Source organism: Pinus tabuliformis, chromosome 2_2 (assembly GCF_031772625.1).
Source record: "Pinus tabuliformis cultivar Carrire ecotype Pingquan chromosome 2_2, CPIR1, whole genome shotgun sequence".
Lineage (NCBI taxonomy): Eukaryota > Viridiplantae > Streptophyta > Pinopsida > Pinales > Pinaceae > Pinus > Pinus tabuliformis.
Window position 1 is genome coordinate 810,866,852 of NC_142300.1, and position 27,281 is coordinate 810,894,132.

Consider the following 27,281-nt stretch of genomic DNA (forward strand, 5'->3'; position numbering starts at 1 on the left):
TTTATTGGCTTGAGGCTATTCTGTAAAGACCTTTACTTCTGAGTAAATCCACAATGTAGGACCACCATTGGAAGTAGTTGGTGCTATTAAGAATAACTTGGCATGGACTTTCCATTTTAACAGACACTGAAGCTATAGATGTTGAAACTAAGTGTTCCAATGGAAATATCTTGAAAAATTAGGTTGATTAAAAAAAACGGCTCTGAAAACGGGCTTCCAAAAGAATAAGTTATGGCTTTTTTGAAAAAAAGTTGTTGAAGATGCCGTCGAAGTGCGGGAATGTGCAGAAATGAATGACAATGTTATATTTAAAAAAATCCACCCCCTTTGCAAACTTAATCTAATTATCTCAACAAAAAGAGAGACTTGAACTCAAGACCTCTATTCTCATAATATAGCTTTGGACCATGTGAGCTAGATTAAAAGGTTAGTAATTTTTGGAAAAGCGAAAGGGGGTTTTTCTGTTTTGTTCAGTCACTGAAGCTTTGGGGTGCGTGCTTACTTGAGAAAGCTCTTCTTTTGCCTACAAAACCAAAAACACAAAACCCAACATAGACATACAAAAAAAACAAACCTCGTGGCTTGAAGTAAACTTTAGCCGAAAACTAGATATTTTCCCCAATGTTTTTGATTTTCTGAGATCGCACTAAGGCGTGGTGGAAAAGAGCATACGCATGAGAAAAATCCTTCCTTTCTGTTTCTGATTTGCCTAGATCGCACAGAGTCGTGGGGCAAAGAGCATACGCAGAAATGAAAGGTATAGATCCGATAATAAAAAAACAAAGTGTTAAATAAACCGAAATAAACGGAGAGAAAATAACTAAAACTACAAATAAACACTATATACCTCCAGATCTTAAAAATGACGTAGCTAGGGCTACCAGAAACCTTTTTGCATTAAACGAAATGGGTTCCTCACTGGAACAGATGCTCCTAACACAACAGAGCAACCCTATTGGCCCGAAAGCAGTTAGTAATAGTAGATCTAGGAAACGACAGTTGGATGCAGTTCTATCGACTTCAGATTTCGGTCACCAATGGATGCGGCCCTCAAATAGCTTTGATACCATGTATGAATTTACAGGGTAAGTTCCTCAGACAGAACACCAAAGGACACCGCTCACAAACAGATCACAGATCAATACACCAGTATTGTTGACGTGGTTAAAACCCTCAAAGAGGGAAACAGTCCACGGCTTGAGCCAACACGGCCACTTCAGACAATTTATTAATAAAAGAATGAAAATTTACATAAGCTTCTCTCATGGACGGTTACTGTACAAATGACCCTCCATGCTCTTTAAATAGAGATCATGGACCAATCGGGTGTTAAGCCACGGATCAAGTGTCGGTAATACCGAGGAGAGAATGAACCATCAGATCACTACGTATCGCGACCGTTGGATTGTAAGTTACAAAAGTACATAGTAAAGAAACACACTTTACCTAATTCTACACTAGACCAAGTTATACTTAACTATTTCCTATGTGTCAGAATATCCTAACAGTTGAGAAATCTATGACCGAGATTAAGTCTCTAATCAACAACTAGGATTAAATTAGACTTGATACTCGTCTCTTAAAAGCTTCTTACCCATATTTTTATTAATACCCATTAATATTTTAATTTTCATAAGTTTAGACTTAGGAACTCCATCAAAAATATTAATTATTTTAATAAAATACAATCGTGGTGGAATTTCACCAAACGATTTTTGGGTCTTGGAGATCTCATGTGTTCTAGCCCCTCCACAAAATTTCGGAGCAAGAGCACATGTGATGCTATCCAAAAATCAACACTCCCTCTTAGCGAGGAATGTGCACTAGCAATAGTTCCCAGCAGAAGTATCACACTGATCCACGACATTGGTCCTCTGTGCTGCTGATGCTCAGCCTGCTGCCCCTCATCCACTTCGCTGTTGCAACTTGTACTGCTGCCCATGACACTGCCACTGTCATTGCTACAGCTGTACTGCATCTCCCTCTCAATATGTTGCATCACGCGGCCCAAAGCACTGCCATTGCTAACTACTGCATTGAAACTCAGTTGCTGAGAGGTAAGCAACTGAAAAGCTACCCAAAAACTGACATGCTGGTCAGTTGGGATGTCCATGGACGCTGAAGTTATCTCTGTTGCTATTCTATGCTGACCCTCTGATGCTATTGCGCTGCTGTTATATCAGCTTTGTACTCTGCACTACTGCAACACTCTACTGCGCTGCTTCAGACTTTGGCACTCTAGCTCTGCCACTGTTGCTCCATCATCCCTCGCACCAAATAACGCCCATCATTTTGCTACTGTCATTAAGGGCTGCTGTAGTCGTATGTGATCCAAGAGTTTGGGCACCTCAAGGACCCTGCCCACGGTCCTGTAGTCCTCTCGACTACAACTCAATATCGCCCCACCTCTTCTCTATAGGTGTATGAACACTGATGGCGCAATCATCATCATCACTCTCTTTATCACATTGCACCGGAGCAACCTTTGAGTCAGACTTCTCTTCTTTGCCCTTCTTCTGAGGGCACTACTTGGTGAAATGACCCATTTCTCCACATTTGAAGCATCTGACTTTGGATATGTCTTTCTTTTTCCCCTTCTACTGACCTTGCTATCCCGCTGATGTGAGAGCTGCATCCTCCTCTTCCTCCTTCTTGGCTCTGATCTCTTTGCTGTTGCTTCTCGCTTGGTCAACCGTCTGATCTCTTCTTGTTGAAGAGCTACCCACATTTCCTCCCAACTGGGGAGAGAAGCCCTGCCCAAGATGCTCTGGACAAAGGTTTCCTAGTCTTCAGTGACTGCATTCAGGGCAGTCCTAACCATGAATTCAGGATCTGGTGTAGACCCCATGGAAGATAGCTGGTCTCGGATCCCTTGTAACCTGAGAAGGAAGGGATCAATTTCTTCTCCCTTCTGCATTTGATATTGTCTCTCAAGCGACATCTTCTGTTGAACGAAAGTTCCCTCGTACAAAGTGGTCAAGGCCTCCCACATTTCCCTTGCTGTGTCCTTCTCAGCAATATGTGGGATCACATGATCATTGACCCAGTCCAAGGTCATGAACTTCGCTTTTGCTTGAGCCTCTTCGTACTTCTTGAGAGGATCAACATCAACCGGAACAACAACTGTCTTCAAGGCATAATCCTTGATGCGATTTTTGTCCAAACTGCCAAGATCCTGGCCTTCCAGATGACAAAGTTGGATGCTCCATCCAACCTGTCCTGATCCCTCAGTCCATTAATTACCATCTTTGCTCATATGAGTGTCGAATAGGTTCTCTTCTCCCTCTTTCGCTGCTGCCCCAACAAAACTTGGATCTGGATTTCTTTGGTGCTATAAATCCTCTAAGGAACAAGCTCCCTCTGAAATTCAATTTCCTTCACAGAAATCCTTTTGCCAACAACTGTCGAACCACCCCTCTCTGATCTCTCTTTGCTGCTGCTCAGCACTGGATCTATATTTCTTGGCAATAAATCTTCTGAGGAACTGATTCCCTCTACTTTGCTTCTGCCCCACTGGGTACTGTTCTGTACCAACAAAATTAGCACCCCACCAACAACTCTAGATGAAATCTGCCCTGCACCTCTAGCCCCGACAACTGGAAAACCAAGACTCAGTAGTCTCTGCGCTGGCCCAACAATCACTGCGTTGCCTTCTGCAGCAACGTCGTCACACAAATAGGCTAACGCAGGCTCTGCGTGAGCCTCCCTTGGTGACTGCGTCACCCCTCCTCTGCGCTCTTGGCCAGAAACTGCGCTGTCACTCGGGAGAACTGCCTTCGCACACTGATTTTCTTTTGTTCTTTCGCCGATGGCTTTAGTCCTCCTTGATCTGCAATTGCTTTGATACCATGTGAAAATTTCTAAATCGAACAAGTTAGAAATCCTACTGCAGAAGACGGATTTACATCACCTACTTGTATTCTTCATTTAACAAGTTATTTTTAGAAATGTTCAGAAAATATTAATGTAAATACGCTGCAGCCTACACCACTATACAGATCAAGACCTAAAAAATAAATGAGACAATCATGCAAAGGACACACTTATTTTTGGACCAAACGTCCCTGGAAAAACCCAATGCGGGAAAACAGGTGCAGCAACTCTGAGGGTTTTCTATTATTAAGCAGAAGTTTTGAATGCAAACACTGGTTGCTCTCCTGGCAAACTAGTGATAGAGAATACAATGGCAGAGAACCTGAGTGAGTTTTACCCATAGTTTTAAAAAACGGTCGTTTCGATACCGAAACGGCCGAGTTGATCTGAGTTGATGCCCTCCGGAGTGACTCGGCCTATGAAACGGCTCGTTTGGCCGAGTCAGCCATGATTCGGCCGAGTCATTGAATGACTCAGCCGAGTCATGGCTGACTTGGCCAACTCGGTCGTTTCCGTATTGACTCGGCCGAGTCATACACAGCGGCCCGTAACCCAAAATAAACAGCGATTTAACCATTTTTTAATGAATTTTTTTGGTGTTTGCTGATTGGTTTGGGCTCCAAGCTGTTGTGTGAATAAGTTAAATGTCATTTGGGGTCCATTTCCCTCTCCCAAACCCTATTTAACACACTCAAATGCTCTCTACTATTGATATGCTATTCAAATTTCATGGTAATGTTAAATTCTTAAAGTAAAAGTGACTACATTCTCCTTAATCTTCATTTTCATCCTTTTACTTAAATTTTTATCATTACCATGAAATGACTCAGGATGTTTGAGAGTGGTTTCAGCCTCATTGGATTTCATATGGAGAAAGTAGAATTTTAGATTTCATTCAAAATCCAGTAGACTTATCAGTTTTTCAGGATTTCAGGATCAGAGGATTGCAATGTTTCCATTGAATTTTGTCATGTATTAGGGTATGGAACTCGTATTTAATCAAGAGCACCAATCCCTCTATGTACCTTTATGTTAGTGACATTGGTTGTCGAACTCCTCTGGGATTCGCTCCCAAACCAGGAGCTTCTAAAAATGTCGCTCCCGCTCCCGTTTTCGCTCCTGCTCCCAAGTAACACAAAGAAGAGAAACCGTTTGGATCAAAAACAGTTAAATGATCTAGTTTATGTCCAGTACAACCTCCAGCTCAGACGAAACCATTTGCTGAACAAAAGACCTGATTCAAATCCCATTGTGTTGGAAGACATTGATCCAACATCAGATTGGGTAGTGGAGAGTCGTCCAACAGAGTTTGATCCTGATGAGGATCTTGATTTAGATTTAGATATCAAGACATCAGTTGAACTTGAACATGCTGTTCAGTTGAATGCAGATCCCAATCCACCAGCCTCAGTCTCACAGCCAGCAAGGACTCCAGTTGTAGGTGCTTCCTCTGCTCAGCCACGACAGAAGCGCAACCGCATATCTACTCTATCTCAACTTGCATTTGCTACAGTTGCACAGCCTGCTAGTGGTACCACTTCTACAGCTGCAGTTGGAGATGATGATGATGATGAGGAGCCATGGGGCCCCTTGTCTGACTCTGATGATGATCTAGAGATTGATTGACATGATCTTGGCTCCTCTGGCAGTAGTTACTAGCTAGTCGCTGTAGTACTAGTACTAGAGTCTGGTCACAGTTTACTTTTGTTGTAGAGGCCATTTCTAGCCTCCTTGGTTATGTGTTTTTTGTTTTGAGTCTTTGATCATGTATGACAGTTGACTATGTATTGCCATTGGGTACCATTTTGATATAATGGATTGGTTAATGAGCCTACTTTGATCATATGTTGTCTTCCATCTATATTATAATGCTGTGTGTTTGGAAACATGAATGAAAATCTTTAAAATTATGTTTTTTTATAGAAAAAATAAATATTTAATGTATTTTTTACAACGACCGAGTCATTGAAATCGAGCCGGCCGAGTCATTACTGTTTCGGAGTCGGAGTCGGAGTCGATCCTCGGCCGAGTTGGAGTCGGAGTCGGAGTTTTAAAACTATGGTTTTGCCTCACTTCACCCTCCAGAATCTGGTTGATCCGGCAGCAATATTGCCTTGCCCTGGCTACAACTTCGACGCCCCTTTGCAGTAATTGCGTGGGCCTGCGTGAAGCTCTGTGTCAACACTTCTACCCACTGCGTCAACGTTCTCGGCTAATCCGATAGTTTTCGGCAACTCCCCGGCTTTTTGCGTGGAAGGCAGTTCTTCTTCTGCGCTGGCCCTTCTGGCTCTGCGTCAAGGCTGCGTGGGCCTAGACTGGCCCAACGTCAGCTCTCTCGACTACTGCACTGTCTCCACAAGTTTCTCTCCGCCTCTCTATTTGTATTCTTGAACTATCACTACCCTTGAACTGCAAGATCTCCCTAATCGATTCCCTCCTGAGAACTTCTCACCTCAGAAATTCGATTCCCTCAATCCCTTTGTGTGTCGTCTCTAACTAACCCCAAGCCTCCATTTATATTTTTCTTGTTGAGAACTCAACGACCGAGATTAAGTCTCTAATCAACGACTAAGATTAAATTAAATTTGATCCTTGTCTCCTAGAAAAACTTCTCACCCATATTTTTATTAATACCCATTAATATTTTAGTTTTCCTAAGTTTAGACTTAGGAACCCATTAAAAATATTAATTATTTTAATAAAATACAATCCGTGTGGAATTTCACCAAATGATTTTTGGGTCTTGGAGATCTCATGTGTTTTAGTCCCTCCATAAAATTTCGAAGCTAGAGCGCATCCGATGCTACCCAAAAATCAACATAAACAATATATGACAATTTAAGCTTGAAGTTTGAAGTTGGCAATTATAACTCATTGGTAATGAATTATGAATATGATGCTTCGTGAAAGTTGAAAATTGTTTCATTTCATTTCATTTTATAACATTTCATTTCATGTTAGATATTCTTTGTTGTAATGGTTACACTTAGCTTACAAGTACAACTTTGGTGATCAATGATGATAAATGTTATATATTGAATTTTGAAAGCTTGAAACTTTAAGATTGATGAATCATGAGGTTCAATATGTTGTATGTTACTGACTTGTGGACGTGGTTGACTTCTAGATGATGGATGTTATATGGTTCAATCTATGTTTTTAATATTTTATGCTTTTTATATCTTATTCATCATTCTACATGCTTTTGTTGACATATATGCATCAAAATATAAAAAAATATATACTATATAAAAATTCGCTCCCCGATTCGCTCACGAGCTGGGAGCTTCTGAAAATGTAGCTCCCGCTCTTGTTCCCGCTCCCCTTTTTCGCTCTTGCTTCTAAGTAACCTTGTGCTTGACCCATGAATCTGGTAACTGTGATTGATAGGCAAGCTGCAAACCCTCATGCTATGAATTGCAATCTCTGCTTACTTTATTTTCAGGCTATGATTGCACTTGGGTATATATGTGTGTTGCTGATAGCCATGAAACAAATGATCTCTAAAAGGGGAATTTCTTTATACAGGTCCTTTACTACCTCACTCGAGTGGAACCGTTTACAACACTCTCAATTCAGCTACAAGGTGGCAAGTTTGATCATGCTGATCGAATGTTTTCAGATTTAGGGGCAACTTGGAATGGTGTTTTAGAGGATATGAGTGATGTGAAGGAATTGGTAAGTAGTGTACTTCAACACAAGCATTCCATAACAGAGCACGTTGAAGATTGTGTCATCTCTGTATATATTATAGTAAGTGAAAAGGCTATTTATTTTACAGTGGTGTAAAATGTGGCAAAGGTTATAATTGAATGCCAGTGAAAGAGGCAACTATATGCTTTTCTTAGCTACCATCTTTATTTATCTTGTTTTGAAAATATGTTATGTGATATGTTCTGTTTAAGATATCATTAGCAATGGCCTCTGATATCCCTGCTTATTTATGGTTGCAGGTTCCAGAACTATTCTATCTTCCAGAAGTTCTCACAAATGATAATGGTATAGATCTAGGGACAACACAGCTGGGAGAGAGGATTGGTATGAATGATCTTATTTTGTGTTTGCAGAACGAGTAGATGGAATGCTACATGGAGAGAACATTTGGCATTAGATTTTTTTTTAACATCAGCGCATTGGTTTAAATTATTTTTCCAGATGTTGTCAAGCTTCCTCCTTGGGCTGACAGTCCCATTGACTTCATTCACAAACATCGGACAGCGCTTGAGAGTGAACATGTCTCTGCACATCTTAATGAGTGGATTGACCTCATATTTGGGTAAGCTGGTGACTATATTCAGAAAATAGCTTTTGTGATTAATAAATATATTTCCGATAGACTAAATAGCTTCTGTGATATTTCTGGTAGACTATATAGCTGCTGTGATTAATAAATATATTTCTCATAGGTTAACTAAAGTCTGCCATAATCACATTAGAATAATAGGGGACTCTAGTTTTCACTTTATAGTTTTGTGTATTTCTCTTGATTTTGCCTTTTTATCATGGAATTTAGGTCAAATTCAAAATTTACCACTGAAGTAACTGGGGTTGAAAATCTGTGGAATGTTTTAATTTCAGATACAAACAAAGAGGAAAAGAAGCTGTTGCTGCTAACAATGTTTTCTTTTACATGACATATGAAGGGGCAGTTGACATTGATAAGATTTCTGATCCAGTAAGTAGTTCTGATCATTGCTTGTGGAATGGATACTTTCCCTTGTTGTTGGAATACTTTTGTTTGACTTACTTTCCTCTGTCACTGGAATACTTTTGTGTGACTTACTTGGCACTCTTTTACTGTGTTTTGAATATAAGGTTCTTCGTCATGCCACACAAGATCAGATTGCTTACTTTGGGCAGACTCCATCCCAGCTTTTATCTTTCCCACATGTGAAAAGGCGTCCTTTAGCTGACGTTCTCCACCTGCAGGTAAATAGTTGGTCTGTGAGGAGTTATTTTTTATTCTGGCTATTGTTTTAGCTTTCTTGTTTCTTCGTGCAATTGTGCTTTATAATGGCGAAGTGATGAGCTTACCTGTAGTTACTTTGTTTCAAGTCTTCCATTATTTAGTAAATACCTTCAAAAGTTATAATTTGTACAGAAATAAACTCAAAGTAACTTTTCCCTTAAATATTAGAAGAGAATATGTGTGTTTTTGGCTATGTTACCAGAAATGTGGTGGCCAAGTGAAGGATCCGTGGGTATGGGGGTCTGATACGGTTCCGGATCCAGATCCACCTGGAGTTGTGTGAGATTCTCCAGGCCAGTGATTCTGGGATCAGCAGAATCGTATCCTGTTTGCTGGAGCTGTCTCACCCAAATTGGGGGTGGATCTAGTGGATTTGGAAGTGGAGCCGGAGACAGGAAACCCCACCATGTGCGGGTCTGACATTAAAGTGTGTTTTTTTTGACACTTGTATATACTCATCTGCTTAATAATCTGTGAACCCCTATTCGTTTCTTTGATAAATCACTCTGACTTGGCCCATCGTATGTCAATTATGGGCTCCCAATAGTTTGTCAATGTGACTTACAACACCAGTCAAATTTGTGATGGGTAAGCCTTGTTTTAACTGCAAAATGAATAGTCGACCCTTTCCATGCTGTAACAACAAAGCTCAATGGGTCCCTATTATTCTATCAAAGGAGTCATAACGGAAGACTGTAATTCGGTAGTATGAGGAGAATCCCCCTGGGCTGATATGATAGCTCGCAATCCATATTGATGTTGAAATTTTAGCACCAGACGTGATTTACTTTACAATATTTATACCCAGAAAATAATTTTTACTCAAATTAAAATCCAAAACTATGAAAATAAATATGCTGGTGCTCTTAACTTTTAAACAGTACATTTACAGCAGAAAAATAAATAGGAAATCACCACAGGACAACAGAAATTCACAGGGTTGCAGGGGGGGCGGCCCCCCCTCACGCCCCCGCTCCCAATTCGTGCTCTGAACAGGAGCGGCTCGGGAGCGCACTCCCGAAAATGCTCCCGAGGAGGGAGCCTGTTCGGGAGCGTGCTCCTTGAAAAAAAAATGCTCCCTGGTTTTTTGGGAGTGTTTAGTCTTTTTTGCAGTAATATTCCAAATGCAATTTTTTTTCAAAGAAGCAAATAAGTTTTGAGTTGGGCAACCTAATGATCAAGCCTATGGCCCTAGTATTGATATGTGATTCATGGTAAGGTTAAATGGCTTAGGATGTTCGAGAGTGGTTCCGACCTCATTGGATTTCATATGGAGAAAGTAGAATTTTAGATTTCATTCAAAATCCAATAGAATTATCAGTTTTTCAGGGTTTCAGGATTGGGGGGATTGCAATGTTTCCATTGGATTTTGTCATGTATTAGGGTATGGAACTTGTATTTAATCAAGAGTACCAATTCCTCTATGTACCTTGATGTTAGTGACATAAGTTGTCGAACTCCTCTATCATGACCCTCCTAAAAATGTACGCATCACTCAAACAAAATCTTGACTTGACATGCTGTGCTTTTTCTATCTTATGTTAATGCTTAGAGGGTGATATTAATGAAAAAGATCTTGATTTTCCAACAAGACTAAAAAATTAGACATTTCTGGTGGCAACAAGAGGCCCAAGTATTAGCAATAGATAATAGATTTACTTGTCTTTTCTAGTTTCAAGTAGTTTTTATAACTATTGACTCTTTCATATTTATTATGATAGTTTTTGTGAACAATATATGACAATTTAAATTTGAAGTTTGAAGTTGGCAATTATAACTCATTAGTAATGAATTATGAATATTATGCTTCCTGAAAGTTGAACGCTGTTTCAATTCATTTCATTTTATAACATTTTATTTCATGTTAGATATTATTTGTTGTAATGGTTACACTTAGCTTACAAGTACAAATTTTGGTGATCAATGATAATACATGTTATATATTGAATTTTGAAAGCTTGGAACTTTAAGATGATGAATCATGAGACTCAATATGTTGTATGCAACTATGTTACTAACTTGTGGACATGGTTGATGAGGATTATAACTTCTAGATGATTGTTGTTATATGATTCAATCTCTATTTTTTGTATCTAATTCATCATTCTACATGCTTTTGTTGACATATATGCATCAAAATATAAAAATATAAAAAAATATATATTATATTAAAAACGCTCCTGGCGTTGCTCCCAAATGGGAGCTTCTGAAAATGTTGCTCCCGCTCCCAAGTAATCTTGGAAATTCAGCCCAATAAATCTCTCCACTTTATATTGAATCCTAGAACATTTAGGGTCTAGACCCACAAAAATTATGCAAAAATACAACAATTAGAACTTGGAACAAGCCCTAGGATTTTTGGCTCAAGGAAGAATTTGGCCCCTCTAAAAATGGTTGCTTTGGAAGATAATTTGGCCCTGGAAATATCTCTGCCTCCACTTGCAAAAAATTTGGAATCGACCTGTACAACTGTGCCCCGGGAAAATGTTGGCTACCTTGCTCACACAGGATAGGCTGAAAATCTTAGCTTCTCCTCACAGTGTCAGCCTGCTCTGAAATCGAGGCCTCTCTCTCTTCCAAATCTCAACCCCCTTCAACTATCTTGACCCTCTCTCAAATTCGCTACCCAAAAATTCCGCTGCACACTTTTCATGTTTCTCCTTAGCCACTCGAGCCTCTCACTCATGCGAAATTCACTTCCTTAGCAATGCAATTATGTGTCTTCATCGTCTCACTTAGGTTCTCTTTATAATTTCAAATTGAGCAAAACTCCTAATCCTCAATCTGTTAGGATATTCCGACACATAGGAAATGGTTAAGTATAACTTGGTCTAGTGTAGACTTAGGTAAAGTGTGTTTCTTTACTATGTACTTTTGTAACATACAATTCAACGGTCATGATATGTTCTAGACATGAAGTGATCCGATGGTTCATTCTCTCCTCAGTATCACTGACACTTCATCCGTGGATTAACACCTGATTGGTCCATGATCTCTATTTAAAGAGCATGGAGGGTCATTTGTAGGGTAACTGTTCATGAGAGAAGCTTATGTAAATTTTCATTCTTTTATTAATAAATTTGTTGAAGTGGTCGCGTTGGCTCAGGCTGTGGATTGTTTCCCTCTTTGAGGGTTTTAACCATGTCAAGAAAACTAGTGTATTGATTTGTGATCTGTTTGTGAGCGGTGTCCTTTGGTGTTCTATCTAAGGAACTTACCTTGTACATTCCTAGATGGTATCAGAGCTATTTGAGGGCTGCATCCGTTAGTGATCCAAATCTGAAAGCCGGTACGACTGCATCCAGCCGTCGTTTCCTAGATCTACTGTTTCTTACTGCTTTCGAGCCGAGAGGACTGCTCTATTATGTTAGGAGCATCTGTTCCAGTGAGGTACGCTTTTCGTTTCATGCGAAAAGGTTTTTGGTAGCCCTAGCTACGTCATTTTAAAAATTTGGAGGTATACAATGTTTATTTGCAATTCTAGCTATTCATCTCTCTGTTTATTTCAATTTATTTAGCTCTTTGTTTTCTATTACCAGATCTATACCTTTCATTTCTGCGTATGCTCTTTGCCCTGCGACTCTATGCAATCTGGGCAAATTAGAAACAGAAATGAAGGATTTTTCTCATGTGTATGCTCTTTTCTGCCATGCCTTAGTTTGATCTTGGAAAATCAGAAACATTGAGGAAAATATTTAGTTTCCAACTAAAGCTAACTTCAAGTCATAAGTTTTTTTTTTTTGGATGTCTGTGTTGGGTTTTTTGGTTTTTGTTTTGTAGGCAAAAAAGAGCTTTATCAAGTAAGCATGCACGCCAAAGCTTCAATGACTATAAACTAGCTCTCTTGGTCCAAAGTTACTTTATAAGAATAGAGGTCTTGAGTTCAAGTCTTTCTTTTTGTCGAGTTACTTTGTCAAAAAGCACATGTAACTTATGTTTTAAAGTTAACTTGTAAAAGTGTTCTCACCCATTATAAAAAGCGAGTCGCTTATAATTCTAAAGTCCCGTTATCTTTTATTTAAGTTACAATTTAGTGGGTAGCTCATAAAATACCATTGTAAAAGTGACTTTCACTTATTTATAAAAGTGAGTCACATATTTTTTTTTAAAGTGAGCTAATTAGATTAAGTTTGGAAGGGGGGGGGGGTTAAATATAACATTATCATTCATTTTCGCTCATTCACTCACTTCGTCGGCATCTTCAACAACTTTTCTTCAAAAAGCCATAACTTCTTCATGTGGAAGCCGTTTTTAGAGTCGTTTTTTTAAATCAACCTAATTTTTAGAGATCTTTCCATTGGAACACTTAGTTTCAGCATCTACAGCTTCGAATTCTGTTAAAATGGAAAGTCCATGCAAAGTTATTCTTGACAGCACCAACTACTTGCAATGGTGGTCCTATATTGTGGATTTACTTAGAAGTAAAGGTCTTTACAGAATAGCCTCATGCCAAGAAACGAAACCTCAAGATGAAGATAAGGCAGCCAAATGGGAGAATAGGCAAGATCAAGCACGTGGGTTGATAGAGATGTCTATTTTTCCAGACCTTAGATTCCATATCGCAGAACTTGATACTTCTAATGAAGCAATGAAATAGCTCACTAAAGTTTTTGGAATTAAAAATGAAATTAGAGTCCATTAACTCGAAAATGAGTTGCTTACATTGGACCCCAATAATTTTTACACCATTGAAGATTTTTTGTCCAAGTTCAAGACACTTAGACTTCTCTTGGAAGGTGTTAAGGTTAAGAAAGAAGATGGCAGCCTTATCTATTCCATTCTTACTAAGTTGGGAACAACCTATTCTGTGTTTGTTTCCACCTTCCATTCTACTAGTGAATCCTTTATTTCTCAAGGACAAGACTACAAGTCCCCCTCTTTTGATGCCTTTTGTGATTCTTTAATAAGAGAACAAGAAAAACTCTTATATCTTGGTCTTCTTAATCTTGGAAACTCTTCTAAGAAAGCCTTAGCCACCCAGCAACAACCAAATTCAAAGAATCCTAAGAAGCAGTATCCTAAAAAGAATGGTCCTAAACCAAACAAGGGTCCTAAGCAATTTCAATCTCAAAATGAAAAATCATTTCAACAAAATGATAAGGCAAATAAAAACAAATGGAAGAAGACTGATAGACATTGCCACTTTTGTAATCGAGATGGCCACTTAGAATCCAAATGCTTTAAGAAGATGGAAGCCTTGGAAGCAACAATGAAGAAGCATAACATCCATTTGGAGCACTCTTCAACTTCAACTTCATCTTCAGGAATAACACTTTTTGCATGTTTTTGTCAAGCATCTCGGTCTGGTAATGGTTATGCACTAAATGTATCTTCTTCTTCTCATTCTCATGAGTGGCTCATTGATTTTGGAGCTTCTTATCACATGGCCAAAAACAATGCCATGTTTTCTTCTTTAAATGATTGTAACACCAAAAATATATATGTTGGTGATGATAGATCTCTTAGTGTTGTAGGGACTGGAACTGTTCATCTAGACAATGGTCAATTTAATGATGTATTATGTGTTCCTACCTTATCTTGCAACCTTCTATTTGTATATCAGATAACTCATTCAGGTGACAGAAAACCGTTGAATTTTCGCCTCATGATGTTGTAATTAAGGACTTAAGAGATCCTAGACAGATTTTAGCTACTAACATTGCTAATGATTCTACAAGGTTCTATAAGTTTAACAACTTTGGGTCATCAAATCTTCCCTCAATATTTGTTGCTCATAACGATGAAGTGAGCAAACTTTGGCATGAGTGATTTGGTCACTTAAACTATTGCTCCCTTCAGAATCTATGTAAAGAAAATATGGTGACAGTTCTTCCCATGATATTTTGCAGAGATGGTGTTTGTTTCGGATGTGTACTCGGAAAACATCATCGTGATAGTTTTGAAAAACATGGATCTTGGCATGCCTCAGCCCCTTTACAGCTTGTGCATAGTGATTTATGTGGTCTACTTCCAGTTGTTTCATTCTCTGGCTACATGTATTTCTTAACTTTCATTGATGATTTCTCCAGACACACTTGGGTATACTTCTTAAAACTCAAGAGTGAAGTATTTAACATGTTCTTGGCCTTTAAGGCCTTTGTTGAAAAACAATTTGGACATCAAGTTCTTAAGTTAAGATCTGATAATGGCGGAAAATCTGTTAACAACAAATTCATCAACTTTTGCACTGAGAATGGAATTCAAATGCAACACACTGTTCCATATACTCCACAACAAAATGGTGTAGCTGAAAGGAAGAATTGCACCTTAAAGGAAATGACTAATTGTATGCTTCAATCTAAAGGACCTAGTCTTAATTGTTTGGTAGAAGCAATTAACTGTGCAAATTGCATAGTAAATCACACTCCTACTAAGGTTTTAAAGAATATCACTCTAGAAGAAGCATGGAGCTCAATTAAACCAGATGTAAGTCACTTTCGTGTTTTTGGAAGTGAAACATGGGCCCATATTCCAGATGAGAAACATAAAGCTTTAGAACCTAGGAGTGAAAAATATATTTTTGTTGGATATTCTGAAGATGTCAAAGGATATTGACTTATTCCACTTAAGTCCAAAAATGTTATCATTAGAAGAGATGTAAAGTTTTCTGAAAATATATCGGCCTATGAGCCTAGTTCGGCAGATGTGCCATTGCTCTCTATCCCTACCACTTCTAAAAATATTTCTTCTTCAGATGATGACAACAAGGATGACAATCCCCCCCCACCTTCTCAGGATCCTCCTTCAGCTCCTCAGCTTCCAAAATGGTCTGTGCTACTCGAGATGCAGCAGGTGCTCTTGTCGGTGATCCTACAGATCAACGACGTACACGTTCTCAGTTCAATAGGGCCTCTTCTTTACTGGCTCAAGTTTCAGCAAATTATGATCCTGACACCTTTGCAAAACGTTCATGCCATCCAGATTGGGACGCAACTATGAATGAAGAATATCGTTCATTATTAGCAAATGATACATGGGATCTTGTTCCTCTTCCAAAGGGACGAAAACTTGTTAGATGCAAATGGGTTTACAGAACCAAGTATGGACCAAATGGAAAAGTTGATAAACATAAAGCTTGTGTTGTTGCTAAGGGTTTTTCACAAGTTAAAGGCATTGACTATACTGAAACCTTCTCCCCTATTGCCAAAATGAACTCTATCTGCCTTGTTCTTTCGCTTGCTGCCTCTTTCAAATGGGAAGTCCATTAGATGGATGTTAAATTTGCCTTCTTGCATGGGACTTGCATGAAGAAATCTATATGGAACAACCTATTGGCTTTATACAAACAAACTCCAGCCTTGTATGTCGGCTTAAGAAATCCCTTTATGGTCTCAAGCAAGCCCCTCACGCTTGGTATGCCAAAATGGATAGCTTTCTTTTAGAAATGGATTTTCTAGGTGTCATTCTGACAATACTGTCTACACCAAGAAAGTGGGAAAGTTTCTCATCATTCTTGTTCTTTATGTTGATGATCTTATCCTTTCTGGTAGTGATCTCGACTTGATAAACCATGAGAAGCCCAGCCTTGAAAAGAAGTTTGAAATGACAGACCTAGGACACTTGCATTATTTTCTTGGTCTTCAAGTCTTGTAATCTAAGGAAGGTATTTCCCTTTCCCAGTCCAAGTATGCCCATGATCCTCTACGCCATTTTCACATGGAAGATTGTAAACCAACCCCTTCTCCCTTTCAGTGTGGAGCCAAACTTTTAGTCACTTGGTACTTCCCCTGAAGTTGATGGTACCTTCTACCGTCAACTTGTAGGAAAATGTTTGTATCTGACCCACACTCGTCTTGACCTTTCCTTTGGTGTTGGCCTTATTGCTCGGTTTATGCAAAACCCACATGAAAGTCATTGGAAAGCATCTAAAAGAATACTTCGTTATGTTCGAGGTACAGTTCAGTTTTGGACTCATTACAGTGCATAAGCATCTCCTCTATTGGTTGGTTTCGCTGATTCCGATTGGGCTGGTGATTCTGATGTTCGGAAGTCGACTGCAGGTTATGTGTTCACTCTTGGTTCAGGACCTATTACATGGGCTTGCAAGAAACAAAGTGCCATTTCTCTTTCTTCAGTAGAAGCGGAGTATCGTGGTGCCGTAGAAGCTAGTAAGGAAGCCTTGTGGCTTCGTCAGATCTTGTCAGAGTTTGGCTTTCAGCAGTAGCATCCGACTACACTTTGGTGTGATAATCAAAGTGCCATTCAACTATGCAAAGATCCAATCCAACATCAGTGCATCAAACACATTGAACTGCACATGCACTTCATTAGAAAGCTCATTCATGACCATGTTCTTGAAGTGCAATATTGTTCAACTGATGATCAAGTTGCAAACATCTTTACAAAGACTCTCACAAAGGCGAAGTTTACTAAACTTTGATTTATGGTTGGAGTTCAGAAAGTTGTCACTAAAGGGTGATAGGCTCTAATGCCTCCTTCCTTCTCCTATTGTGTCATATTTGTACATCCTTCAATCCTATCCCAAGTTTTTCTTAAGGGGGGATGTTAGGATATTCCGACACATAGGAAATAGTTAAGTATAACTTGGTCTAGTGTAGAGTTAGGTAAATGTGTCTCTTTACTATCTACTTTTGTAACTTACAATCCGATGGTCATGATATGTTCTAGACATGAAGTGATCCGACGGTTCATTCTCTCCTCGGTATTACCGGCACTTGATCCATGGCTTAACACCTGATTGGTCCATGATCTCTATTTAAAGAGCATGGAGGGTCATTTGTAGGGTAACTGTTCATGAGAGAAGCTTATGTAAATTTTCATTCTTTTATTAATAAATTGCCTGAAGTGCCGTGTTGGATCAGGCCGTTGACTGTTTCCCTCTTTGAGGGTTTTAACCATGTCAACAATACTGGTGTATTGATTTATGATCTATTTGTGAGCGGTGTTCTTTGCTGTTCTGTTTGAGGAACTTACCCTGTACATTCCTACACAATCTCCAAAGTAATAGGTGGCTAGGATTTAATCCTAACACATTTAGATCAACGTTCCACCAAGTTTTTGGGATGGGGCGATGTCGGAACAGGGAGACCAATGTTACATACATCGTTATCGACAATTCGTTGCCAGTGGTTCAAAATTTAAATTATCGGCAATATCGCGGAAGATATCGGGAAACTTGAAAAAATACAAAATAATCATTTTTTTCAATTTTTTATTCTTTTAAAGCAACATCAACATCAAACAAACACATTGCCAAACAAATATGAAAATAAAACTACAATATAAAATGTATAAGATGTCAAGTGGTACATCAACCATTGATAGTAGATACTGAGAGGCGGGAGAATCAGTGTTTCACTTCAATTAGTTAATTATTAAATTTCAGAGCATTAGCATAAGATCAAAACATTAATCATCAACACATCAAAAGAGAAACACACAAGAAATATTTAGGTAGAAGCCCTTCCGAGAGAAAAGCTTATGGACGATTTTCTAATATAATTTATGAGTACCATATTTCTCAACTCCAACGAAAAGGGAAGTTCCAACTTCTTAGTACTATAGAAAACATTCAATTTATCAAGATCTGAAAGGATGCTCCAACACCCTGGTTTTACATGCTCCGACTAGAAGGATGTTCCAACACCTTGGTTTTATCAACTCCAACTGAAAGGATGCTCAAACACCTTGCAAGCTTCAACTTTCCCAGGCACCACTCTGCCACCTTGGAAATATAAAAATAGAGAAATACTTGTAGGCTTCCATACCAGGGACAAAGATCCATTTACAAAGATATTCAATAAAATTCCTTTGTTGTTGATGTTTGCTCTAGATGTACAATTATGTGAAAAGCTTTGTCAAACTTCAGAACTCCTTTATATCCAACTCTTGGCTCATCAAAATTTAGTAATATACTGATCTATTTAGAAAACTTGATTCATACCTTTGTAAGTTTGATGAGAAAATGAACCACATATTTGCTTCAGGTTTTTCCAAGTGTATTGCCTTAAAGATGCGCTTATTCTGTCCTTTCATCAAGGTTGCAATTCTTCTATGTTTCTGATTGCACAAACTTCAACAAGTCAACTCATTGCTCCTTATATGTTGAAAATGTAACTAGTGTCGGTCAGCATAATGTAATTCAAATGTCCTATTGATGTATTTATTATATTCATTATTATTATTTTATTACTAGTCAAAACATGTTCTTCATGCTTATAAAGTCGATTAAGTAAAAAGGAAAATTTATTATGAGTCAAAGAAATGTAATCGAGTCAAAGTCCCACTTGGATTTCTTGTAAGAAAAAGAAAATTATTTTATCTTGAGTCAAAAGAGTCAAAATGTCCTCCATAGCCCAATTCGACCCTCTTGGACAAGTCGGCCTAAAGGGGAAGCTATTTGACCTCTTAGACATGTATAAGTACAAGGTAGTTCAACCTCATATCATCACTCATCAATCACATTGATTTCTATGCCAAAACAAGGAGAAACCCTAGGGAAGTCAAAGAAGAGAGAAGGTGAAAGGAGAGAGAAGGCAAATTGATTTCTGCCCTAATTCTATTCTGTTAAAATTGGAAACTAGGGGCAAACTCCATGTGGGTCATCTTATTAATGGAAGTTGATATTTTTCTTAGATCCCTCTCACCGAGAGGTGTAGGATTGATCTAAAGATCATTCGATTCCGATAAGTATTCATGGAGATATGAATTTATTTGTATTATGGGATTATTTGTCAAGGTTGGCCAACAACCAAATATACCCCACTTGTGCTCAACGTTTTACTATAAAAGGAGGAGGTCTTCAAGTCATTTGCACGCACACTATTCTTGTGATCTCTTCCTCTCCACATGTCTTTGGGTTTTGGTGGGAGGAGAGATACTAAGAGTATACGTTGGCCTAAGTCTTATGATGCCCTAGCCATAGTAAGGAGGATGCCCTAGCAACAGTCTAGTCGCAGTTAAAGGAGGAATATCTAGATGCGGTCAAAAGAGAAGGCTCTACGCAGATTTAAGGAGCAACTAGAGGAGGCTTCTAGCCAAACCATTTAAGGGTGCCCTAGGCCGCAGTCAATGAGGGTTTTTATGCAGCAAGAGGTGGCACTTATATGCAGTAAAGGTAAGACCTTAATCCATAGTTAAGGGTGACACTTGCTCATAGAAAGGTGGTCTCTTAGCTGCAGTTGGAGAGGCCCTAATCAACAACAAATGAAGGCCTAAAACCGCTGCCACAAGAAGCTTCTATCTGGCCCTAATACACAGTTAGGAAAGGTCCTAATTTGCTGTCCAAGAAGCACTTATATGCTATCCAGGCGGAGCATTAATATGCTGTAAAAGAAGCCCTCAAACCATAGTTAGAAGAGCCCTTATCACAACATTAAAAGGAACCCTTAGACGCAGCAAAGATAGAGATATCTAGTCGCAGAAAAAGGATGTATCTAACCGCAGTTTGATGTATGATCTATCAATTGTCCAAAGGAGCTTCAATACGCTGCAAAAGAGGTCAACTAAGGAAGCCCCAACACATCAAGAAGAAGCATGATCAGATTGCTGTAGGTGACAACTCATTGATGTAGATAACAGTAATGTGATAGAGGTTGTTCCAGGTTTGAGACTGGTTGTAGAAGTGAAAGCCATAGATATAAGAAGAAACTGTGTGATGGTGAAGTCTGCCCGCAGAGTTAGATCAGACCTAGTAGCACTAATTTCATATGCAGATTGGGTACTGATATATTGATGCATTTATAACTGTTTTGAGGTCTTGTACCTTATGTGCTAGGCCACAGGCCATAGCACCATACAAAGGTTTCTTTGGGGTTGCTCTCTCTTAAGTCTGTTTTGAAGATCATGTAGGAAGCGTTGGACAACCTCATAATCCTCATTAGATCAACAAGCTTATACATGGGTCAGCTGCAAGCATGAAGAATCATGGACAAAAATAGCATGGTAAGGCATAGACAACAGCAAGTACAGTGCAGCAAGTACATTGGGACAACAGTAAGCATGGTGCAGCAGTAGCACTATGTAACAATGATAAACACTGGGACAACAGCTGCATGAGGTCCCGGATTGTGATGATGGGGGCAACACTTTGAGCTACAACACATGGATGAGATGCGGCACAATGATAGGTGAAGGAGTCACCTTGAGAATTAGTTGAAGTAGCATCTCTTCAACTGATCTCATGTAGAGATGATCTATGCTCTTATCTAGAAAGTCCTTACCTAGAAAGCCAAAGTGTTGACTTCTGTTGTAAATGTACTATCTCTCTCTCTGCTGAACTATTGAAGAACATAGAAGAAGAATTGATCAAGGGTTTCCCCACATTGGGATTTGTCCCTGGCTAGCGCCACATCTTGTGTCCTTTTGTCTTGGCTTGTCTTCTGCGATTTATGTTTATGTTCTATCTGCAGTTTACTTTAATGCTGATGTGATTGCTAATATGGAAAAGATATTGAGCTAACTGTGAAAATTGAAATGAATTGCTCTTAGCATAGAGCATACCTAAAATTAACATGGTATCAGAGCTGAGGTGAAGACAATGCTCAAGCAACAGTGAAATAGCAATCACCAAAGACAGTTAGGAAAGGACAAAAGGATCAATGGGTTCCTCATCCCTCTTCAAATTCATCGAGGGTGAAGTCAAAGCAGAGACAATTATCAGGATGGCACAGAGGAAGCTTTTGATGGCCTTAAGAACACTTCATTGGGAAGATTGGATCTCAGGATGAAAGGAAAGGCAGATAACTAGTTCGGCCGTTATGCGAAGAAGTGTCTCAATGGCAGGGATACATCACTTGATGATGATAACAATCATTCCAGGGACATCTAAAATGGTTAGAGGAATGACAGGTAATGCAGGTCATCAAGGATACAGTTGACTCTTCAATGAAAGCAAGGAACCCCAGGTATGAAGAATCAAATGTTGTTTCTGATAAGATAAAGAAGCGTTATCTTGTATTGGCCCTCTCCTTCAGATTCTTTAGGAATCTGGCTTATTGATTGTAGTGCTTCAAGGAACTTCATCGGATAGAAGGGTGGTCTCTCTCTAATTTGGTAGAGATGGAAACATTTGTGGGATTATACTTGGAGCTGATGCCACCTCTCCTAGAAAGGGTGTTATCGCTCAATTGAATGAGGGTAACTCGATTCATTTACAAGAATATATTTTATGTACCTGATTGCAAGAAGAACTTGGTGTCCATTTCGGCAATGGAAGTCAAAAGGTTTTAGGGTGGCACTGATCGATGGAAAGGTACGTGTTTGAAAATAGAATTTTCTAATATGCTTTTACTCATGGGTTCACGGTTGGCAATTTGTATCAAGTTGTAGGATGGTCCATTGGGGATCATGTCAATTGACATATTGCATCTATAGCACCGGAGGTCTGTGAGTCAGATGGTGACAGGGATGCCTGAATTCAAAAGGAGCATGAAAGTACATGTCTGAGATGTACTGAAGGAAAATCTTACAAGGGGACCATTCCCCTTGTTGTCGTGCGAATTGACACGACAACCCTCAGACCGGGGGCTGTCACCCTGATCCCCGATCCCTCCTTTTAAGCCTGTCTCCCGCGGCTAAGGGGGGTAGTCCCTGTGAGATGATGAGACCAACTGTCGACCAATTGGTTGGGAGACATGAGACACGATTAAGATAAGCACTAAAATGATTTGATTAAATTAGCAGACCAGTGCCTTATGAGATTGATGTTTAAACGATTACTTGTGAGATGATGTAAAAATATAAACCATGAACAGCAATCAGTTATCATCAAATAACTAGAACAATGCTTTAAATATCCAGTAAAACCACAAAGTTCCTCAAATAACGATATCCAACAACTGAAAGAAATAAATGCTTTAATCAATCACACAGTTACTGATTAGATAGCATATGCAGCTAACATTCATGTACAAGTAAACATTTATTCCGCATCAATAACTTTTGAATGAAAATTCCTGGATCTGGTAAAACTAATTTTCCACAAAATTATTATTATTATTATTATTATTATTTTTTAAACAAAAGTTAAAAAATGAAATCTAAAACTAAAAAAAATCTTAAAGTTAATCTAAAACTAAACTATATAAAACTAAATCTAAAATCTTTTTATTTTTTATATTATAAAAATCTAAAAAGGAAAAAACCTAAAATTATAAAGCTTTAAACTCAAAATCTATTTGAAACAAAAAAAAACTAAATCAAAGTCTAACTAGAGCTAAATTTAAATTCTAAAACATAAATATTTTTTGATTTTTACTTATATGAAACCATAACTAAAAGCAAAATCGCATTTCATTGGTTTTTATTTTCTTTTTATTTTTATAAAACTAAAACTAACCAAAGGTAAAGCCTACAACTAAAAGATCGAAATTTTAATTTGGAAAACTGATAAACAAAACAAAAAAAATAAACGTAAGCCGTAAGAAGATTTCGAGCTGCCAGTTCGTAACCCTAGACTGATGACCATAAAACGCCAACTCGATTTACCTGCTACGCAAACGGAGAAGGGATCAATGTTCACCTGACAATACGCAGTTGTTGAACGCGTGAGTAAACAATTCTTTGTCGTGAGAACCGGTGGCGCTTTCAGATCGATCTCTTGATACGCAGTTGTTGAACGTAGATAGTCCACAGTGATACGATGTGCAGGGTCGAAGGAAAGAGACTGAAACGCAAATAGACCAACGCATTCAACCTGATGCCCACGCTGAGAACGCATTCTCCTATGCTGGCTTTCACGTCGATGAATGTTGAAGATGCCCTTTCGATGCGTTCATAGTTTCTTCTGTCGGCGGAAATGACTTGCGCTTGATGCAAATCACCTGTTGGCAGCTTAAGTGAATCGTAACATTGCAAAGTTTCAATGCCTGATAGCGTGAACCCGATGAAGCTGACAACAGATCTTTCTGAAGGAATTGAAGCAGGTTTCTATTGTATGGAAATGGCGAAAATGCAGATACAATGGTGGGGAGAAAGGCAGTGAAAGATGGCCACGATTTTAGGCTATGATCCGGGCAGCCCTGATCTCCTTCTGAAAATCCTAAAAAAAATTTACTCCTGATGAAAAACATGTACAAGAAAAACAGAACCCTAATGAGAACTGTATAAAGCAAAATTTTGAAACCCTAGAACAGCTAATATAATTTACAGATTTGGCCCCTTAACAGCCAGATTTAGCAATAAGCACAGAAATATTTTAAAGAAACAAAGATTTCAGATTGTCACTGTGAAGAACTTCAGAAAATCTCTCATGCAACTTAGAAAAATAAAACTGAATGATAGACCCAGGATCAAATCCAACTGGGCTCAGCAAAAAATGCTTGCGGGAGTTGGCTGGTTCAGCCGAGAACTTCCCCGAACGCCCACAAAATTCCTTCAGAAAATGTTTTCTGCACAGCTCAAAACAACCATCAGTAAAGAGGGCAAAAATGCTGCTAGATCTCAGGAAGTAATGGAGATACCTGCCATTACTTCAGAAATCCTAACAACACTCAAACCCTAGCAAGTGAACAAGATACAAAAAGCTATTATTAACGGCTGAAAATAACATATGCAGAAAATTAAACAATCTCACAGCATTTCAAGAGAGTAACACCAGCAAGATATGGACCCCAAAGTCTTCCTTTATTAACCAGAAACAGATTTACAAGAGAGCTTCTTCAATCTTAGACTCACAGATCTTCCAATTCTGCACTGACCCCTAGCACCCTACTTAAAGGAAATGACTCCAACGGCTAGTTCGAGTGATCCATGCTGAAATGATCTCGACCGTTGATGAGGATCAAGACATCTCTTGATCTCATCCGTCGATTTATTAAAAAATAATATTTACCCTGCATTCACTTAAAATATTATTATTTTATTAGTTAGGGTTTTTGCTCTATTTTTTAATTTTTTATTATTTATTATTTTATTATTTATTTTTTTTAATTTTTTAATTTTTTATTAATTTTATTATTTTATTATTTATTTTATTCATTTTTTAATTTCTTAATTCATTTAAAATGGATCATCGAACTAAGCCTTCGGAAACATCACCTAGGACCTAGGGCTTAGGACTCATGAGGGGATTTAAAACATTTTCAACCCTCAAGACACATTTCATGATGACTTTTTACAATTTACATCTCAAGGGGACAAACCCACTTAATACAGACCCTCACAAATCACCCAGTTCTGCGACACAACTATAATCTAGCAGATCAACACACTAGGATTCTCCTAAAGTTCTAATGACAAAATCCATCCCGGCTTTGGGGTCAGGTTTGAAGGAAAACTCTGCCGATCCATGGATCGGTGAGACGAAAAACCTTCTGGGACGTAGATTACCACTAGAAAGTTAGGTCCACCTAGGTAATTCACATACACGACTCATGTCTGCTAAGATTATTTACAATTCATACATGCAGACTGGGTTTACAATCAAAATGATTAAGCTGCTGATGACTGCAGGATGGCACGGACAGGCTGATCAGGTGCTGCCCCTTTTCTTGCAAAGAAAAGGGGGGGGGGTACTGCATGGGTAGTTGACCAGTAGAGGTCAACATCTAGCTCTACTTGGGGACACGTTGCTACTTGCAGGAATGTGAGAATCCAGAATCTGCATCCATACAACACAAAAATAAGTAGTGTCCATCCAAAATCATCATATACATTAAGCACAGGAAAGATAAAAGCTCTTCATTTATTAATTATCTAAAGTAGAAATAAAAATGCGGAAAAAAAAACAAGGAGTAGGGTTAGAAATACGATACAAAGGATGCCCTACGGCATCAGATGTGTTCAATATAGTGCATACTGAGCATTTGCCTGCTTTCAGGCAAATCTGTTGGCTGCTTGTCGGATGTGCCATGTCCAATTTTGCATATGGTAGGACTTTTTCCTATCCGAAAATCAAGCTGCTCGCGGCCGTCTGATGAGTCAAATCTTCTTCTTATTTTCTTTCTCTTGCGCTTTTTCTTTCTGGCAAGTCGAATTACTGATGACCTGGAACTTTCTGTTTCGAAACTATCAGATGAAATGTGTAAGATATGCATGCTAAGTCTTTTTGTGTCTTGCATCTGATTTTTATCGTTTTTAAGCTTATCTGGATCACCTTCAATTAACCACCTAATGACCTCCTCATAATAAGATGGAACTTGTTGCGACAAATGAGAAGGCTCCTGGTTTCTCTTATCATCTGACCATTGTTGAATCTTTTGAACTTGTATTCTAATGGCATCCATCTGACTAGAGCATTCATCCCTTATAGTACTGATTTGTATGGCATGGTGTTCTTGCATGTGTTTTATTACTTTATCATTCTTTTTTTTTATGTCCATCAAGCAATGTTGCATGAAATTTATTTCTTCTTTATGATTTGCTTGCATGTCAGCCAACTGATTGTTATGATTGAACGTCATAGAGTCAATTTCCCTATCATGATCAGCTTTCATGGTCACCATATTTTCCTCTAAGACTGACATCTTGCTTTGCATGCTTCTAATTTCTGTTTCATATTTAATTTTCATGGCCTCAATTTCCTTAGCATGCTGATTTTGTGTGACTTCCAACTCCCTATTACGTTTTTCCAGGTGGGTGCATAAAGTTTTAACATCATTGATAAGACTAGTTTGATTGCTTTCCATATTTCTTACCAGCATCATTAGATCTTGTATAATTTGCTTTTGTTCTTCCCTTTCACTATTATTTGTCCCTGATTTTTCACTATCATGAACTTGGTCTGCGATATTTCCGGTGGATGACACATTCTGATCTTGAAAACTTTCTTCAACAGCTGGTTATTTTATAAGATTACTTTCTTTCTTTTGCACAATTTTAGAGGTAGAAGGCAAGATGTTTGGACTATCATATCTATCTTTAAAAGCATTGAGAATGTCTTGTAAAGAAGTGAAAAAACCATTAGGAAAATTATTAAACCAATTCAAGGCATCACCCTCTAAAGAATGGACAAATAGACGCATCTTGAAATCTTCATGATTATATTGAGGAAATCTACAATATAAGATCATTACACGAGTAAACATGTTTAAATGCTTTCCAACAGCGATCGAATCACCACCCGAGAACTTAAATAATTTAGAAATGGCCTCTTTCGGAAGATCATGGAGATTATCAGTAAAATGACATGGTTTAAATGAATAATCCATGATGAACAATAAGGGATCAAATGGATGATAGAAAGAGATTTCCGCTCAAGAAAATTAAGAGATGAAAGAAGTGGAGTCGCCACTTGAACAATGAATCTGATTCTAGGATCCAAAAAGTAACCACAAGCAGATATGAGGAAAGCTTCTTGTCTGGGAAAAATGAGAAAGTGGAGTCGCCACCCAAACAAGAAACAAACCGAAGAGATGCTACTGATATGGCGAAAAATAAAGCAATAAAAGATCCAAATGATAACCCAAAAGGTTGAATTTGCCAGCTCAAAATGAGAGATGAGAAAGATGAGAAGGTGAATGTCGATGAAACCTCCAGG

At 38.5% G+C, this 27,281-nt stretch overlaps 1 protein-coding gene across 1 annotated transcript in view; it reads left to right on the top strand.

Moving 5' to 3' along the window:
- LOC149195430 (WD-40 repeat family protein / beige-like protein) overlaps window positions 1-27,281 on the top strand; it is a 316,178-nt gene that overhangs the window by 243,035 nt on the left and 45,862 nt on the right. Inside the window, exons 20-24 of the mRNA XM_089407918.1 lie at window positions 7,402-7,551; window positions 7,827-7,911; window positions 8,029-8,149; window positions 8,452-8,548; window positions 8,689-8,802. Coding sequence (XP_089264044.1) covers window positions 7,402-7,551; window positions 7,827-7,911; window positions 8,029-8,149; window positions 8,452-8,548; window positions 8,689-8,802 — 567 coding nt within the window. The remainder of the gene's footprint in view (window positions 1-7,401; window positions 7,552-7,826; window positions 7,912-8,028; window positions 8,150-8,451; window positions 8,549-8,688; window positions 8,803-27,281) is intronic.